General features: G+C 43.8%; 1 protein-coding gene across 1 annotated transcript in view; it reads left to right on the top strand.

The window, feature by feature from the left end:
* plpp4 (phospholipid phosphatase 4) overlaps positions 1 to 18,546 on the top strand; it is a 77,983-nt gene that overhangs the window by 45,842 nt on the left and 13,595 nt on the right. Inside the window, exons 3-5 of the mRNA XM_002937808.4 lie at positions 321 to 411; positions 2,177 to 2,240; positions 3,282 to 3,406. Coding sequence (XP_002937854.2) covers positions 321 to 411; positions 2,177 to 2,240; positions 3,282 to 3,406 — 280 coding nt within the window. The remainder of the gene's footprint in view (positions 1 to 320; positions 412 to 2,176; positions 2,241 to 3,281; positions 3,407 to 18,546) is intronic.

The following is an 18,546-nucleotide window of genomic DNA, read 5'->3' as shown; positions in this document are numbered from 1 at the left end:
TATTTGTATGAAAATGGTTTATTTGGGCGAAGCATGGTTTTACAAATGAGCTGGTTTATCCTATATATTTTCCTTTAACGCAAAAAGGGCCAAAATGGAAATTTGAATGCTAGTGGGTGCCCCCTAGCAGAGAAAAGTGGAATTAGTATGTTTCGTGAAACAGTGGCCCAAACAGGATAATGCTAGGTCGGCTTGGTGGCCAAATAAGCACAGATTTGCTATAACAGATGATATGGATGGACTGAGTGGCTAGAGAATTATGGAAGCTGAATGTACAGAGGACAATCTAACATTCTCCATTTGCTCTGTTTTACCCACAGGCCATCTCCTTTCTGACTCCCCTTGCTGTGATTTTCGTGGTGAAAATCATCCTGCGCACGGACAGAACGGAGGTGAAAGAAGCCTGTTTGGGTAAGCGCCGGTCCCTTCCGAAAGTCGTGAGGGGAAATCAGAGCATCCCTGACAGCAGCAGTTTTGCCTAGTGCAGCTCTCAGTACCAGTGTTCTACTGGAACATTCATTCACCCCAAGGCAATGAGAGAACTGGGACCTGCGAGAAAATCATTTGCTCAATAAAGAAAGCCTTGAGCATTGTGCAAATAGCTTGCAAGCAGTAACATGTAGCTCTTGTGCCAATACTAGCGATTTATTGCTATATACCCTCTCAACGCACACATGTACCCAAAGGCTTTTGTTATACAACATGCAGTAGACATCTCCCATAATAACCCGCTGCATTGCATGTTAGCCGGTACTGATTTATTGATAGAAAGCCAGCAACACAATGGGCGAGAAATAATTTACCCTAAATGAAATCATCTATAAATAAAGACCTATTGATGCATTTGCAGTAAGAATAAAAGGTCGTGTTAGACAAATATATAGATTTCTGTATGTACAGGGATAGATCCTGTCTCACATGTATAATAAGGTTTGTTATACAGAACCATGGAATTGTACAAGTACCTGCCAAATGTTAACCCAAAGGTCTTCATTCACCGCAACCCCATTATTGAGTCCTTCTCTGTGACACTTGATGTCATTGCCTGTTCAGGCCCTAACTTAAGGAGAGAGGAATTCTGTTCACCTATTTTGCATTGTTGAATGAGTACCCATACAGCTCAGGAGAGGGGCATGCACTTTATTTTACTCTAGCTTTAGATGGTGATCTCTTCCAATCTTTAAACCTACTTTTCCACACAAATCATGCCTGCCAAAGTTACTTTAACAATCACCCCTTTCTCTTCTTAAAGCCATTTTATCCATGATTGTATCCTAGCTTTATTGGGTAGAAAATTGGGACCACATCATCTAAAAGCACCTTCTCTCAGGGTACTTTGCTCTTGTGTTCCCTTTACTGTGATAATTATATAGTGGAACAGTCCAAACTTGGAGCCCTATGGTACAACAAAAAGGGACCAGTTTCATATTGTGCACTGGGCCCTGTCACAATGGTTCTGCTGCCCCTTTTGATTTCAGGGCATTTTGATCCAATGTGGTAGTATTTCCACAGTTGGCCTAGGGTTGCCACCTCTAGTAGCTTAGTCACTTTTTGGTCATTGCTTTAACACAGTGACACAAGTAAAGAAGCCATGGTAACCCCTCCCAGCATTGGTGACCAAATGTTGGTTAGAACTTTAGAGCTTTCAGTTGGACCAGGCCATGCTGTGGTTGCTACTCTTACCACCCAAGTATTTACACAAAAGTTGATCAGAGGACAGACCTTTAGAGGCCCTTTTGCAGTTTAGGTGGAACTAGATGTTGTTGGTTGACACTGGGGAGTGATCTGGACAGAACAGGGCATGGTTGGGGCAGAATGGGGCATGGGCAAAATCACCCGTATTGGGGAAAATGATGTTCTTGGAATAATGCAATAGGGGTTCATGCTGTATACACCTATGTACATGGTACACAAACAGTAGTCTATGCCTGATACAGGACCTGGTACGCAGGCATATAGATGAATAGCATAAGGAATGGATAGTTAATCTTCAGCATTCTATCTGTTACGGAATTCTAGCTCTCTAAACTGCCCTTGGAATTTTGGGAGCTGTAGTTCTGCCACAGCCAGGAAGCTCTATGTTCAGCCTTGGCTAAGTTAGTTGTCCATAGTAAGACTCAAACACTAATAATATTGGATAATTCTGCTAACTGCTTACTTGTGATCTCCCATGCAGCTGTCTCCTTGGCATTGGCTCTGAATGGAGTTTGCACAAATACCATCAAACTCATAGTGGGAAGGTAAGTTACCTGTTCTCTTCTCCATCCCTACCCCCCCCCCCCAAATACCAGAATGCAAAGGGGCTTAAGATTGCTTTGTGCCATCCAGACTGCTCAGCCACCCTAAACCCATTGCTGCAGAGTGCACCAGTGCCACCCTGATATTATTGCTGAGCAGTACCAACCTAAATCAATTGCATGACAGTGCCATTCTGGCTCCTTTGCAGCACAGAGCCACAGAAACGTCATTGCTTTGTAGTTTCACTCTGACTTCAGTGCTGCACAGTCTTGACTTGTGTTTGTTGCTGCACCCTTATTATGTATGTATGTACGTATAACTTTATTTATAAAGTGCCACAAGGGTACGCAGCACTGTACAATCTTACAGAATACAAGATTACACTCAGGGGTGACAAGGGATATAATAAATAAATACAATAAATATATATATATATAAGTGCCATGTGGTATGAGGCACAGTAGGAAGGAGGTCCCTGCCCCGTAGAGCTTACAATCTAAGTGGTTGGGTAACATACAGGCACAAACTGTATTTGTTACAGTCCCACCCCGATGAATTTGTGCTCACTGCCACTTATGGCTGGCACTTGAAAGCATTTTGTTTGCATTCCGCATTGACTGAACATGGTCTTTTGCTGGGATGACTTGTATTGCACGTGGCTCCTTTTGGGTGACTATGTACCGTGCATTTGGCCTGGGATGATCAAACAGATTCCAGAGTGTTGGTAACCTGCAGGCCTGGATTTCTGGAAAGGCCACAAAGGCCCGGGCCTAGGGTGGCTAGTTTTTAGGGGAGCTGCACTGGGGACAACACTACTCGTATTCTTCTTGTATCATAATGTGCATGTGTGGTTCAGGGGAGGGTCCTTAGAGAAGAAAAGACTCTGCTCCTGTGCTGGTCAGAAGGTCATGGTGGTGGGTAGTGGTAGGGTTGCGGTGGTGGGTGGGCGGTGAGGGGCGGCCTGGCCTTGGGGTGCAAAGATTTTAAATCCAGCCCTGGTAATCTAGTAACCTCCAGGAGATGAACAGTTTCATTTCTTTCAGACCTCGTCCTGATTTCTTCTACCGCTGCTTTCCTGATGGAGTATCCAATGAGGAGATGCATTGTACTGGAGATGCCAGCTTGGTGTCTGAAGGCAGAAAAAGCTTCCCAAGCATTCACTCCTCCTGTAAGTACTTTCAGGTAATCCAGATTCTGTTATTTGCCAGTTGCAGTGCAATGTGGGACATTAAGCTATGGAACTTTAAAAAAAACAAGTAACAAAAAAATGTTTCCTTAATTTTATGTAGTATGTGCAGTTAAAAGGGTAACGTCACCGTATATTTTTTAGTACAAGAACTGTCCGGCATACATTAATTATATATGAGACGGTGTTCAATTGAGTAGCATTCCCAGCGGTGACAAAAGGGGCAAAGGGGCGTGCCGATGCCATTTGGGGTGCGACCCGTGATGTCTGGGGCGGAACCAATGATGTTAGGGTTGGGCTCATTGGGTTTTGGGGCGTGGTTAAGACATATTGGGGTGGGGATATGACATCATGGGCAGGGTTACTGCACCGCTTGGGCACGATTAGGTGGCAACCCTATTATGATGGCAACTACAGTGTGAAAAGTGCAGTTCCCATAATGGTTTTTTTTCCGTAGTTTTATTCCCAGTAATGGAATTTATGGCACTCGATGTTAAATTGACAATTGCATGTGATTCCTTAGCAATAAGCCTTCTGTGACTATTGTAGTATGCTATAGTAGGGCCCTGGAATTACTGCAAGGTGGCAGTGGCTACAGAATTCATCTGGGTCATTAGGGGATCACTTGTGCAATTCAGATAAACCCCATGTGATGCTACCCCTAAAATGAAAATGGCTAAAAATGTCATATTTTATATACTGAACTTACTGCACCAGCAGAAAATGCCAGCATCTTAATAGCAGCAATGATCCAGGGCTTTACAGTTGTCACAGGGACTCCCCATCTTGGAAAGTGTCAGTGACACTCACGTGCTCAGTGGGCTCTGGGCAGCTGTTGAGAAACTGAGCTTAGGGGCTGTCGCCAAATATCAGCAGAAAATTAGGTTAACCTGTAGTAGAAGCTGATGTTACAGGGCTGATTATTAAATTCTGATGCTAATTGCACTGGTTTCAGAGCTGCCATGTAATGTGAATCTGAATAAATTTCTTATCTGTCACATCTCATGACATTTTAATTTTGTATATACAGTATATTGTGCCATTTATATTCTATATATACAGTATAGTGTGCCATTTATATTCTATATATACAGTATATTGTGCCATTTATATTCTGTATATACAGTATATTGTGCCATTTATATTCTATATATAGAGTATAGTGTGCCATTTATACTCTATATATACAGTATATTGTGACATTTATATTCTATATATACAGTATAGTGTGCCATTTATATTCTATATATACAGTATATTGTGCCATTTATATTCTATATATAGAGTATAGTGTGCCATTTATACTCTATATATACAGTATATTGTGACATTTATATTCTATATATACAGTATAGTGTGCCATTTATATTCTATATATACAGTATATTGTGCCATTTATATTCTATATATAGAGTATAGTGTGCCATTTATATTCTATATATACAGTATATTGTGCCATTTATATTCTATATATACAGTATAGTGAGCCATTTATATTCTATATATACAGTATAGTGTGCCATTTATATTCTATATATACAGTATAGTGTGCCATTTATATTCTATATATACAGTATAGTGTGCCATTTATATTCTATATATACAGTATATTGTTCCATTTATATTCTATATACACAGTATAGTGTGCCATTTATATTCTATATATACAGTATAGTGAGCCATTTATATTCTAAATATACAGTATAGTGTGCCATTTATATTTTATATATACAGTATAGTGTGACATTTATATTCTATATATACAGTATAGTGTGTCATTTATATAGAATATAAATGGCACACTATACTGTATATATAGAATATAAATGGCACAATATACTGTATATATAGAATATAAATGGCACAATATACTGTTTGTGCCATTTATATTCTATATATACAGTATATTGTGCCATTTATATTCTATATATACAGTTTAGTGTGCCATTTATATTTTATATATACAGTATATTGTGCCATTTATATTCTATATATACAGTATAGTGTGCCATTTATATTCTATATATACAGTATATTGTGCCATTTATATTCTATATATACAGTATATTGTTCTATTTATATTCTATATATACAGTATAGTGTGCCATTTATATTCTATATATACAGTATAGTGTGCCATTTATATTCTATATATACAGGATAGTGTGCCATTTATATTCTATATATACAGTATAGTGTGCCATTTATATTTTATATATACAGTATATTGTGCCATTTATATTCTATATATACAGTATAGTGTGCCATTTATATTCTATATATACAGTATATTGTGCCATTTATATTCTATATATACAGTATATTGTTCTATTTATATTCTATATATACAGTATAGTGTGCCATTTATATTCAATATATACAGTATAGTGTGCCATTTATATTCTATATATACAGTATAGTGTGCCATTTATATTCTATATATACAGTATAGTGTGCCATTTATATTCTATATATACAGTATATAGTGAGTGGGCCCCTAAGCTCAGGTAAGTGACAGCAGCACAGAGTATGTGCAGGAATCAGCAGAAAAGAAGATGGGGGGCTACTGGGGCATCTTTGGGGGGCACAGATCTTCCCTGCTAAAGGGCTGTGGGGGCCTTGGGCTGGTACAGAATCCACAAACATTATGAACTTGGCATTCATGTACAAGTTTATTTAATTTGAGGAGTCAGCTTTTGATTCCCCCCTCCCTGTAGGAATGTTCTAGTTACTAGTTTCCAGGTACTGTGAGAGCTGGCCTGAATAGCCTGCTTATATTGTGCCTGTACACAGCACTTTGGGAAGGACAGAGTGACATTAGAAGCGCAAGCTTTCTGTACATCACTTGTTGCTCCCACATCCAATCACATAAAACAGGTACAAAAGGCTCCTTGCTTCTCTTTTTTTTTAATGTCAGTTAATTGGTAAGATTTTTCTTTCTTATTTCCATGAAACTGGTGGTGCGTGGCACCCTGTGCGTCCTGACATAAAGCGCTGGCAGTATCGGAATATTTCAGATTTCTAAGTGCTCTTCACGCAGTCATGCATGGCTAAAGTTCTGCCATTGAAGCCTGTGCCTGGAAACTTCAGCTGCCAAGAGAAAAACAGCTTTTATCTCTCACCCGCTCCTCCTTTGTCTCCTTTGTTGGCTTTTATTTCCATCAGCAACTTAGAAAAGATGCCGCTCCGCGTGATTTCATGACCAACTGTGACTTATATTTATACTGCACCGTAACATAAGAACATTGGTTTTTATATGTTTTTAGGACAGTACAGAATGTACTATCTGCACATTTTAACAGCTACGTGGCCATAAACATGAATATAGGGAAGCAAAATGAATTCTAAGAATTTTTCCAATATACATTAAAACTTAAATATCCAATTTTAACAAGGTATTGCTGTTGCAGTTGCCCTTTGTAATTCTCTGCACTGTTGGTCCTGACTACATGTACAACATTGCAGTAGTCAGCTCCCCAGCAGGTAAGATTTTACTTCCCATGATTCCTATTTTTGTTGGAAGTCTTTTGTTACCCATATGCAACCCAATACTTATATAATTTCATCTAAAAAAACTAATTGGTGCTCATTATCAGAGACCCTGGGGGCAATTGCAACAGCACTAAGGGGTGCTGGGTCTGATTGTGCTCTGCATGAGGGGCAGAACAGGCACTCCCTAGGAGAGCAAACAGGGAGCAGGGATTTATAGGCAAATGGGCAGCGGAATGCATCAGGTTTAGGACGCGTCAGGGCGGGGGGCCGAGTGAGTTTGCTACTCTGCACCGGGCCTTTCTGAAGATTTTTCTGCAGGGGCACTGGCACAGAATAGTTACGCCACTGGGTCTCTGTGCTCTGTTTGGAGCACAGAGCCCTGCAAAAACTTTTCAAGGCAGTGTTGTAACAATGGAAGAAACAGCCCCCCACCCTGGGGACATGGGGGCCTTCCTTTTCCATTATTGCACATAAATCCCCGCTTCCCACAGCCTCTCAAGTAGGAGAGGCGGGCCGGGAGACGCATCCGGACAGGGGGAAGGGAAGTGGGTGAGTTTGCTACTCTGTGCTGTGCCCCTCCAAACATTTTTTTGCAGGGGAGCTGGGGCAAAGTGGAGAAAACATAGTGGATTGCCCCCATTTTTGCACTCTGGCCTGTACATGATAAATGACCACTATTGCATGATGCCTTACAGTGTTCTGCCTTGGATTGCAGATGAGGGACACAAAAGCCAAAGGCGATTGTCACCCCCTACACGTATTTTGCCAGCTAACAGCTGCCTACGCCACGAACAAACCCCCTTCAAGCTGATATGAATATCTCAATGTCACTATTATTGTGTCATGGGATCTGCCTCATGTATTGCCCTCCTGTCACACTAAGGGGGGAATACATTTTCCTGCAGATCTTGTCATTCTAGTTCAGACATGAATCTAATTGGCTTAGCAGTGATTAAATCAAACTAATTGATGCAGTATAACATAATTAGTGCTCACACTTTTTGCATCCAATATGGCAGTTAGTGTTCAGCACATTGTTTACAAGGCAGTCTAGAGCGTCACCCCCTGAGACCTTCCGGCGAGGGCTGAGAGCAGAATGCGGTTCTTGGAAGGACCATATCTTGGCTTTGTAATTAGAGCTGAAACCTTTTCAGTAGAGTTTCTATAGGCAATAAATATCTTTTAGCCTTTTGAGATTTTACCAAAGGCACATCCTTAACAATAAATATGTTGTTTTTACTTTTGTTTAAACAAGTCTAAATATATATTGTATGGCATGAATTCTAATGACTAGTATCCTAATACTGACATATATTTACTGCATTTATATCTCGATATCAGCTCGGGGTTTTCAGATTGTATATTATCACTGCATTTATTACACTGTGGTTGAGATTTTTTGCTCTTTTTGGCCACCCTAACCTCACTTGATCTTCAGTATAGTTACTCTCCAAGTCCTACGCCTTGAGAAGCCATGTTCCAGTATCTTCCCCTATAGACTCATCAAGATCATAACAGGCTGCCTGAATCTTCGGCTGTATCTGTGCTACTTAACCCTGGGTTCTTAATATATAGTTGGCGGCAAGGACATAATGCATTCAATTCTGCTACAACAGTGGCCCTGGATAGTACGGACCTACGATCAGTAGGGGATTCCATGGGGTTGTGGGCAGAGTCGGACTGGGCCGAGGGGACACCGGGAAAAATCCCGGTGGGCCCCGGCGGCCCAGACCCTACCCTTACTTGCGCTCCCCCTGTCCGACCGCTCCTGCCCCGACGCATTAAATTACGCGCATTCCGGGGAGGACATCGGGTGAGGGGCCCTGCGAGGGGGGTCAGGGGGGCCCCTGCAAGGGGGGGAGGAGGGAATTAGGGGACACAGCTGGCAGGGGCACCTGCAGGGCCCCTGGGGCGGAAGCCCCGGTGGGCCCTTCACCCCCCAGTCCGACCCTGGTTGTGGGGGCATTGGGGGATTACAAGTCAGGTGGGAAGAGCAGATTGCAGCATTATTGGGTGCAGGCCAGGCTTGTCCTTACCAATACCTACATACAGTGCTGACAAACAATAGAATATCCCATGCAGTTTTGGTCTCTAGTGTTCAAACCAGATATTATTAAATTAGAGAGAGTCCAAAGAAGGGCAACTAAGCTGGTAAAGGCATGGAAAGTCTCAGTAATAAAGAAAGACTGGGGTTGTTTACACTGGAGTTTTGGTGCTTATGGGAGGATGTGATAACTATGGATAAATATATAAGGGGATCATATAATAACCTCTCTAATGCTTTATTTACCAGTAGGTCATTCCAGCAGACATGCGGCCACCCATTCTGGAGGTGTTGGATGACTTTTTAGCAAATGAGTAAATACAGGGTTATTGAAAATAGCTATTATTACAAGATGACCCAGGGAGCATAATTGTGTGTGTTATTTTATTACCCCAAGTAGAGTTGGTGAGACATTAGCTGGAAGTATTTGTTCTACAACCAATCATCCATGGAAATACACCATCATCGAACCCCTGGATCAATGGCCAAATTGGCCTTAGGCATTTTGGGTCAAATGAAAGGTTAGTCATGAAATGGGAATTTCAAGCATGCCTGCTGATGGGCCTTTGATTGTCAATTGATTGTGATGATGATGTCTGAAGACATGGACCTTAACAGGCCAATTTGTTCAAAATCAAATACAAAACAGTGTAGGTCTTTGGTTAACTTTGCAAAGAGCTAAAGTACTGCATAGAAATTAAAGATTTACTTACTGGATAGTTTGTCTTTCATAGAGGGCACCTATTTGTCACCCAACTCCTAAAGTGCATTGCCGCATAAATCCCCCCCCCCCCCCCCCCCCATCTGCAAGGATAATTTGTAGCACCAGATCCAGCTAAGATTAGTAATCGGATCGCCACTCTGGGAACTGTATAAATCCCGCTCTCCTTTTTATGAGATGCCTGGGAGCTGTAGGAACTACGAGATTAATGAGTCGCTACATTGTCTGCTGCGGTCGATGTCACGGGAGATGGAGTAATCTACTCGGAATTTAGCTGTTCCAACAAACACAAGATGAATAGGATCCTCTTCCCACCGCTTCTTGTTCTAATTCATCTCCTTTATATGCTGGGCAAGGTGCATTTGTCACCTGAAATCTCTGCTACATTAAAAGAATATTAACCATACTAAAAACTGGTAATAAAAAACATATATTTAGAAATACAGACTATGACTGTGCCATCCATATTGAGCAGGTATATGCATATACTATATATATTTTTCCAGTTTTCTTTTAATATTCTATAATTGACAGCCCCATGAAACCACCGTTAACTCGAATTACCTTTTGTTTCTGTATCGGAGCCGGATTCAGTGAAAGTTTTAAGGTGACTATGTGACTGAACAACTCTTGTATCGGTCACTTTTGACAGAATTGGTAGACACTCATCTCATAAAAGGGACCATTATAGTCGGGTTTCCATTGGTTCTCCATCTGAGGTTTGTTCATGCAGGTGGAAAGTCCCATTGTCAAAAGAGTAGGTAATTGCCATTGTGGGCAATAGGGGACTTAAGGGGTGATTTGACACCACACCCTGGGCTATTATATGTAGTGGGCAACATTGCCCCGTAAGCCATTGCCCTTAAGTGCCAAGCTATCAGCACGTGTCCTATATAACTCAGGGGCACTAAAGAGCCTGAAGCCACTAGGCAGTCTTCAAATTACAGCAACGTCTGGAAAAAAATAACTTTTCCCATGGCTACCTTTGGTACCAGGGTATAATGGTAGGAGCACAAATGATTCTGCATTGTTGGGCGCTTTATCGATATCCTTGTGCTTTTACGGCCACCGAATTTCAGTTTTATGCGCGCTGCTTGTCAAAAAGTTAAATTAAATTCCTTTATCTTGGATTTGCTCTGCAAAGCAAAAACCAATGCTTCTTATACACAAATCACACCCTACAGCGAACGCCACAAACATACACTTGATATTCCAGGAGAGTAGGTGGGATTAACAGAGATACAGAAATGATGTTAGAGATGTTTGTTTTGTTTTTAATGAAAGCCTTTTGGCATACTCTGGGCACAACAAAGGAGACAACAGACCTATTATCTGCTGTGGGAAGAGGGGGGCAGAAGTATTGCCTTGTCTTGAAGGGATACTGACTGATGTAGAGATTTAATACATGTTTGCAAGACAGATCATTTCCCCCATTGCAGCCTTTGGCTGTCAGCGGCACGCTGAGATTCGCAGTTTAACATCAGCAGGAAGGCTGCAAATTGGGCAAGGCTGATATATCCTGAAAGCAACTAACAACTGTTAGGGTAATGTCCCATGGAGAGATTAGTCGGCCGTGATAGATCTCTTCTACCGCAGGCAACTCATACTTCAAAATGCCTTTCCACCAGCAACAAAGGGAATCGCCGGTGGAAAGGCCTACGCCTTGCTTCAGTTTTCTGAAGTCCTCCTGCAGGCAACTTTGCGTGACTTTGGAAAACTAAGCGCTTTAGGGCCCTTAAGGTGGCCATACACATGCCGATAAAAATTGCCAACGGTCTGAGTTGCGCTGTGTATAGGGTCCGCAGACTAGCCTGTCCGACAGATATCTGGCTGAAAATCGTATAAGTTATGTTTGGGCAGGTTTCAGAGTCCTATCAGGGTGAGTAGCGCATCGGCTCGTTGATGCAGTCCTCGTCCTGACAGCCCAACAATCGTATCAGTCTGATATTGCCAACCTCAAGATGGGCATATCAAGGAAAGATCCGCTGATTTGGTAACCTCTCCAAACGAGCATATCTTTCAGTGTTTGGCCAGCTTATACATGGGTGGTTACGCTTCCCATTCCCATTGGGTGGCATTTAAGACACGACATAGTACTTCTCACCTGTGTTTGTTGATTCAGCGCGGTGCCATGGATAAAGGCAACATAGGATAGAATCAGGTCTGGTATGGGATTCAAAATAGGCTGTGGTATTTCCTGTACAAGAGACCCGAACATCCCCCCCCAGCCCAATAACTAGTGACTGCCTATGGCACCTTACTGCAGCCCCTCTGGCATTTGCCAGAACCCACAGTTTGCCAGTCTGGGCTTGGGTAGAATGTGCTCTGTTAACTCATGTATTCCTGTGCAGTGGAACACAACAAAGAACTCCCCACCCAGGAACATGAGAGTAAAGGTTGTGTGCAGGGGCCATTAAAGTGACATAACGATAAGGGTTTGGATTCAGTTCAGATGATGGCGTTAGCACCCTAAACAATGTATATTCACATTAAGGTAAAGCTGGGTGTGAATTTTCCTCCTTTAAGGTTCCCTCTGCAGTCGCAGCACGGCAGTGACAAGGACGGATTGCTGCACGCCCTGAGAACAGCTATTAGGAAGGTTTCAGCTTGGCTGCCTAAAAGGCTAACGTGTTGCATGGATAAATGGGTAGCCACAGCCGCTGTGACTGTCAGCACATTTATCTCGCAGTCGGATCATGTTTCTTGTTGTTATGAAAATATGACTAATTTCCAGAAGACGACAGGACAATTTATGTCATTCTGTAGCGCCAGGAGCTGTGTTGTCGCGGCCAGTCTCCGGACTCTTACTCTTCACTATATTTGGCTGACAAATACCGGGAGCAGATTTTGATCTTCTTTACTAGTGATTAAAGACTTTCTTGACTGTCACTTATATTTCAGGTATATTTGTAAAATGGCAGCTCACTTGGGAGCTCAGATCCTGGCCATCCATCTCTTGCAAATGGCACCTCCCTGCTTCCCGAGTCAGCGTCTGGCTACTGGAGGATGTTGGGAGTTGGGCCGATCCACTTATAGCACTACCAGCACTCACTGGCAATTAGGGGACCACTTTCAAGTCCAACAGGGGCATGTTTTCTTAGTGGCACTGCCCACACACATGTTTCTCTTTAGTAGAAAGATCATAACAGAATTTTTTAATTGTCATTGATCTAGGGTCAAAGGACTTATTATGCAGAATGCTTGGGGCCTAGAGTTTTTTGGATAATCTGGATCTCCATATACGTCTGCTAAATATCATTTAAACATGAAATAAATCCAATAGGATTGTTTTGCCACCAATATGGATTCATGCAGCTTAGTTACCATCAAGTACAAGCTACTGTTTTATTGTTACAGAGAAAAAGGAAATCATTTAACCATTAAATAAACCCAATAGGGCTGTTCTGCCCCCAATAAGGGATAATTATATCTTAGTTGGGATCAAGTACAGGTACTGTTTTATTATTACAGAGGAAAGGGAATCATTTAACCATTAAATAAACCCAATAGGGCTGTTCTGCCCCCAATAAGGGGTAATTATATCTTAGTTGGGATCAAGTACAGGTACTGTTTTATTATTACAGAGAAAAGGGAATCATTTAACCATGAAATAAACCCAATAGGGCTGTTCTGCCCCCAATAAGGGGTAATTATATCTTAGTTGGGATCAAGTACAGGTACTGTTTTATTATTACAGAGAAAAGGGAATCATTTAACCATTAAATAAACCCAATAGGGCTGTTCTGCCCCCAATAAGGGGTAATTATATCTTAGTTGGGATCAAGTACAGGTACTGTTTTATTATTACAGAGAAAAGGGAATCATTTTTTTTTTTTTGCTTTCAATAATATCTTTATTGAACATTGGAGTAGACAGTCAAAACAAGACAAACAAGGAAAAAGACATTTGTATAAATGAGTGCCGGTACTAAAGAGATTTCAAGTCCTGAGGGTTTTGTATGGTCAAGATCTTTGGGGGGTTTACTGAGGGGCGATGGCTAGAGAGGGGGGATCATCCGGGGCGAAGGGGACTGGGGGGCCAAGGCAGTCTGTCCAGTGTCTCCAGGTTTGTATGAAGGTGAGTATTTTCCCTCTTTTATCCAGGATTGTCCGTTCTTGTCCATGTTGCTAGAGCGAGCAGGTTGGGGGGTGAGGGCCCTTGTCAGCTTGTAGTGCGTTAACCACTGCGCAGGTGGAAGGTGCCTGCTGTTGCACAGTTGTTGAAGGGGTATAACTTGGTTGTCGGCCCAGACATTCCCAATTGTGATAAGGTTGAGCGTATACCAAATTCTGGGGGGGTTATGTGGTGCCAGCAAGGGGAACTCTAGATTGTGCCAGAGGGGGGTTTGGGGTGGGTATTGCTCCATTTTCACTAACTTGTGTCCAGCTCGTAGTATTCTGTTTTGGAGTACCAGTATAGGGGAGGCATTCTTAGGTAATTTCTTGGTCAGTAGCGGGGGCCAGGGAGACTCCTGATTACTAGATACCAAAGCCCACAGTTGGTATAGTGGGGGGGAGATGTCTGGGTGAACCATAGGAGAGATATGTGCTTATTGGGCAGCCACATAATAGATGTACATGTCTGGGAGTGCCAGTCCCCCCCCATCCATAGGTTTCATAAGTGTGGTTAGGCGTAGACGGGGCCTGGAAGTGCCCCATATAAATCTGCTGAGGAGTGTATTTAGTTGGGTGAATACCTTCTTTGGGATATATACTGGGGAGTGCCAAAGCGCATAGAGAACCTTTGGTAGCAAAAACATTTTGATTAGTTGGATTCTCCCTGCTGGACCTACTGGCAAGGCTTCCCAGGTTCTAAATTTGTGTTGCGCCCACTGGAAAAGGGTCTCTATATTGAGGTTATGGTATTGTGAGATCGGAAGGGCTATCTGTATGCCCAGGTATGTGAACTTGTTAGAAATCTGCAGTGGGCAAAGATCAAGGGGTTCGTTGGGTTGTTGTTTGTCCACTAAGAACAGTACCGATTTAGTGGCGCTTGTTTGCAGCCCTGAGATCTTTCCAAACCCTTGGGTTAGTTCAATCAGTGCCTTCAGAGAGGGACCTCTATCCCCTAAGTATACTAGAGTATCATCGGCATATAATTGTACTTTTTCAGTAAAGCCTGGGTATTCAAAGCCCTTGATCTGGGGGTGTGCCCGTACTGCCTGCGCAAAGGGCTCTATGGCTATGGCAAAAAGGAGGGGCGACAGCGGGCATCCTTGCCTTGTCCCCCTAGTTAGGGCAAAGGCAGGGGTAGTAAGGGAGTTAATGCGGATGCTGGCCGTGGGGTATTTGTAAAGGAGTTGTATCATTTGGATAAATTTTGCACCAAACCCAAAGTGAGTGAGCACTTGCCATAGGTAGGGCCATTCAACGGTGTCGAATGCCTTGGTGATGTCCAGGGCTGCAATGGCCCTGTTTCCCGGACCTGTGGGGGAGTGAGCTAAGTTTAGGTACAGCCGTCTGGTATTCAGAGCTGCAGTTTTTGCCGGAATAAATCCTATCTGATCGGGGTGAATTATTTTAGTGATCACTTTACTCAGTCTACGGGCTAATACTTTGGCGAAAATTTTTACGTCAGCTGTGAGAAGAGAGATTGGCCTGAAGGATTCGCACAGCTGTGGATCTTTGCCCTGTTTGGGGAGGAGAACAATTGCCGCTTCATACAGAGATTCAGGAAATTGGCCCAGTTGGAGTGCTTCTTTGAATAGCTTAAGCAGTAATGGGGTTAGTATCTTAGAGTGCCTCTTGTATATTTCTATAGGGAGACCATCTGCCCCCGCGGCTTTACCCAGTGGGAAGGAATTTACGGCCTCTTGTACCTCTATCTCGGTGAGTTCAGAATCTAAGTACTCGCTGTACTCTTGGGACAGTGTCGGGAGAGCGAGTGGGGCAAGGAAGGAGTTAATTTCAGGCTCCAGGGCTGTCAGTTTGGTTTTGTATAGGTCCGTGTAGAACGAGACCAGCATATCTTGGACCGCCTGGGGGTCTGTGTGTAGGTTGCCTGAGGGGTCTCTAAGTACTGGGACTGGGGGGGGAGTAGTGTGAGCTTTGGCCAGGTGGGCGAGCATTCTCCCTGCCCTCTCGCCCTGCTCATATATATTTGTTTTGGTAAAGTATAGCTTATTCAGTGCTTTTTGCTTGATAGTTTGTGTGTAGTTAATTTGTGCTTCATTAAGAAGTTTAAGGTTCTCCGGAGAGGGGGAGGCAGCAGCTACTGCGTCTAGGTGTGAAAGTTGAGACTCGAGGGCTTGTGTGGCTTTTTGTGCCTGACTTTTGTAAGCCACTATTTCGGCATATATAGCACTCCTTATGTAGGATTTCAAGGAGTCCCAGAAGGGGAGTATGCAGTCCGCTGTTTGGTTCAATGTTGTAAAGTCATTTATGTAGTCATCTACTGTTTTGGAGTTGTCTAGGATGTTTAGCCATACTGGGTTTATGGAGGGGCGTGGGCGTTTAATCTTGTGTGGGAGCACAAGTTTGAGCTGGAGTGGGGCATGGTCCGAGATACCACGGGGGAGGTAGTTTGTTTCGACCACATATGGAATTGCGGTTGTGTTAATAAAGGCCATGTCTATTCTGGATAACGCTAAGCGGGCAGAGGTAAAGCATGAATACTGAAGTACCCTGGGGTGAGTTTCTCTCCATGGGTCTATTAAGGCTAAAGAGGTCATTAGTCTAGAGAGCTGGGTGCTCTTGGGGGGAGCCCTTGTAGGGTGCTTCCAGAGTCTGTCCAGTTCAGGGAGCAGGACTTCATTGAAGTCTCCGGCTATCAACGTTAGTGCTCTCGGGTACAGGGCTAACTGGTCCGCCAAGGCTTGAATTACCTCTCCGTCAAACGGAGGGGGAATGTAAATGTTGGCTAGGAGTATTTCACAAGAATAAAAGTAGCAATGTAGAAATATAAATCTGCCTTTAGGGTCAGTCCTGACATTGTCGAACCTGAAGGGGACAGATTTGCCTATGAGGATGGACACCCCCGAGGAATGTGTGGAGTAGGTGGCATGGTATGCCCATCCCACCCACGGGCGCTTAAGAGCTAAAATTTTGGAGCCTGTCAGGTGCGTTTCCTGGAGGAAGGCTATTGAGGTAGAGTGTCTTTTGAGGAAGTCTAATACTAATCTACGCTTGATTGGACAGTTGAGGCCTCTCACATTCCAGCTTGTCAGCCTAATCGCCATGATTTAGGGTTAGGTAGGTAATTAAGGGTATCCCTACTTACATACACTGCATAATACCATAGATAGAAATGCATATTGACATTATACCGACATTCATATTGAGAATTAACACATAAGGTAAATTTTCCCATAAACTTGCCCCCCTCCCCTTCCACCCGGTTCCCAACTTTGGGTAGAACTTGTCCCATAACTAACACTTTAACTCTGATCAGTATTGGGGTGGGTCAAGCCACTCCGTTAAGCTTTAAGTAAAAGAAACTAGTGTGGTAAAGCTTAAAGCAACTGCTTAAGCAAAATGCAAACAGTTAGGCTCGCTGTGCCCTTACTATGGCCGGGTGTGTAACCCGCTTTATATGACAACCTGGTCCGGCGCAGGGTTGAGAGGTGAACCTCAGCAGGGGTGTCGTTGGGCCGATCGTTCAAGGGCCATTAGGGATGCACTCCTCTAGCATCCAGCCATGTGCTGAGCTCCTGTGGCGTTGTAAAGAAGGTAAAGCGGCCTTCAGCTTGCACCCGGAGTCGGGCAGGGTAGAGCATCGCATAGGGGAGACCGGCCTCTCGCAGTCTGGCCTTGCAGCTTTGGAAACCTGCTCGTTGTCTCTGGACTTCCATGGAGTAGTCGGCAAAGATGGAGATGGTGGACGCTTGAAGGCGTAAAGGGCCTTGCGTTCTGGCCAAAGAGAGGATCTTGTCGCGGTCCCGGGCGTTTAGTAGTTTGGCGATTAAGGGTCTCGGGGGCGCCCCTGGAGGTGATTGCCTGGTTGGGACTCTGTGTGCCCGTTCAATGGAGAACATACTTGAGAGTTGCGCAGCGCCAAAGGTATCCTTAAGCCAGGTTTCCAGGAACAGTTCTGGGGTGTTGCCCTCCGCTCGCTCGGGAATGCCCACAAACCGCAGGTTGCTGCGCCTCAGCCGGTTCTCGAGATCATCATTTTTGGTCAGACAGTCTGCGAGTTGTTTCTGTAGGTTCCTATACTGGTTAGGCAGGTCTCTGCATGTGTCCTCCAGGTTGCTGACACGGGACTCCACTGCAGTGGTGCGTTCGCGCAGCTTTTGCAGGTCTGCTTTTATGATAGAGAGGTCTATTTTGATCTCGTCTGTTTTAGCATTTATAAGCGATGTGCAGGAGCTGTTGGCGGCTCTTATTTCTGACATTATATCGTGCAGAGTGGGCTCCGCGCTGTGCGAGGTTGCCCCAGGTGTGCTGTTTGTGCGTGCAGGTGTAGCGCCCTCAGCGGTACTCACGGCTTGGTCGGAGCTGTTTGCGGCCTGTTCCGAGTCGGCGCCATTTTGGTTTGTTTCCCGGGCATATTTCTCAAGTCGGGCGGCTGCCTCTGAGGCTCGCTTGTGTGCCTTGTGTTGCCCCATCTGCACTCTCTGGGGTAACGGCTGCTTCTCGAGAGGTTCTGACTCCGTTGCGAAGGGTTATTAGCGGGTTATGTCAGGATATTTGCAGGGTCTAGTGCGGAGCTCTAACAAGTACGTGCGCTCACATCGGTGGTCAGGCCACGCCCCCCAAAAGGGAATCATTTAACCATTAAATAAACCCAATAGGATTGTTCTGCCCCAATAAGGATTCATTATATCTTAGTTGGGATCAAGTACAGGTACTGTTTTATTATTACAGAGAAAAGGGAATCATTTAACCATGAAATAAACCCAATAGGGCTGTTCTGCCCCCAATAAGG

Source organism: Xenopus tropicalis, chromosome 7, assembly GCF_000004195.4.
Source record: "Xenopus tropicalis strain Nigerian chromosome 7, UCB_Xtro_10.0, whole genome shotgun sequence".
Classification (NCBI taxonomy): Eukaryota; Metazoa; Chordata; class Amphibia; order Anura; family Pipidae; genus Xenopus; species Xenopus tropicalis.
Note: the sequence above shows the minus strand (reverse complement) of the source record. Positions and strands in the feature narration are given on the sequence as shown.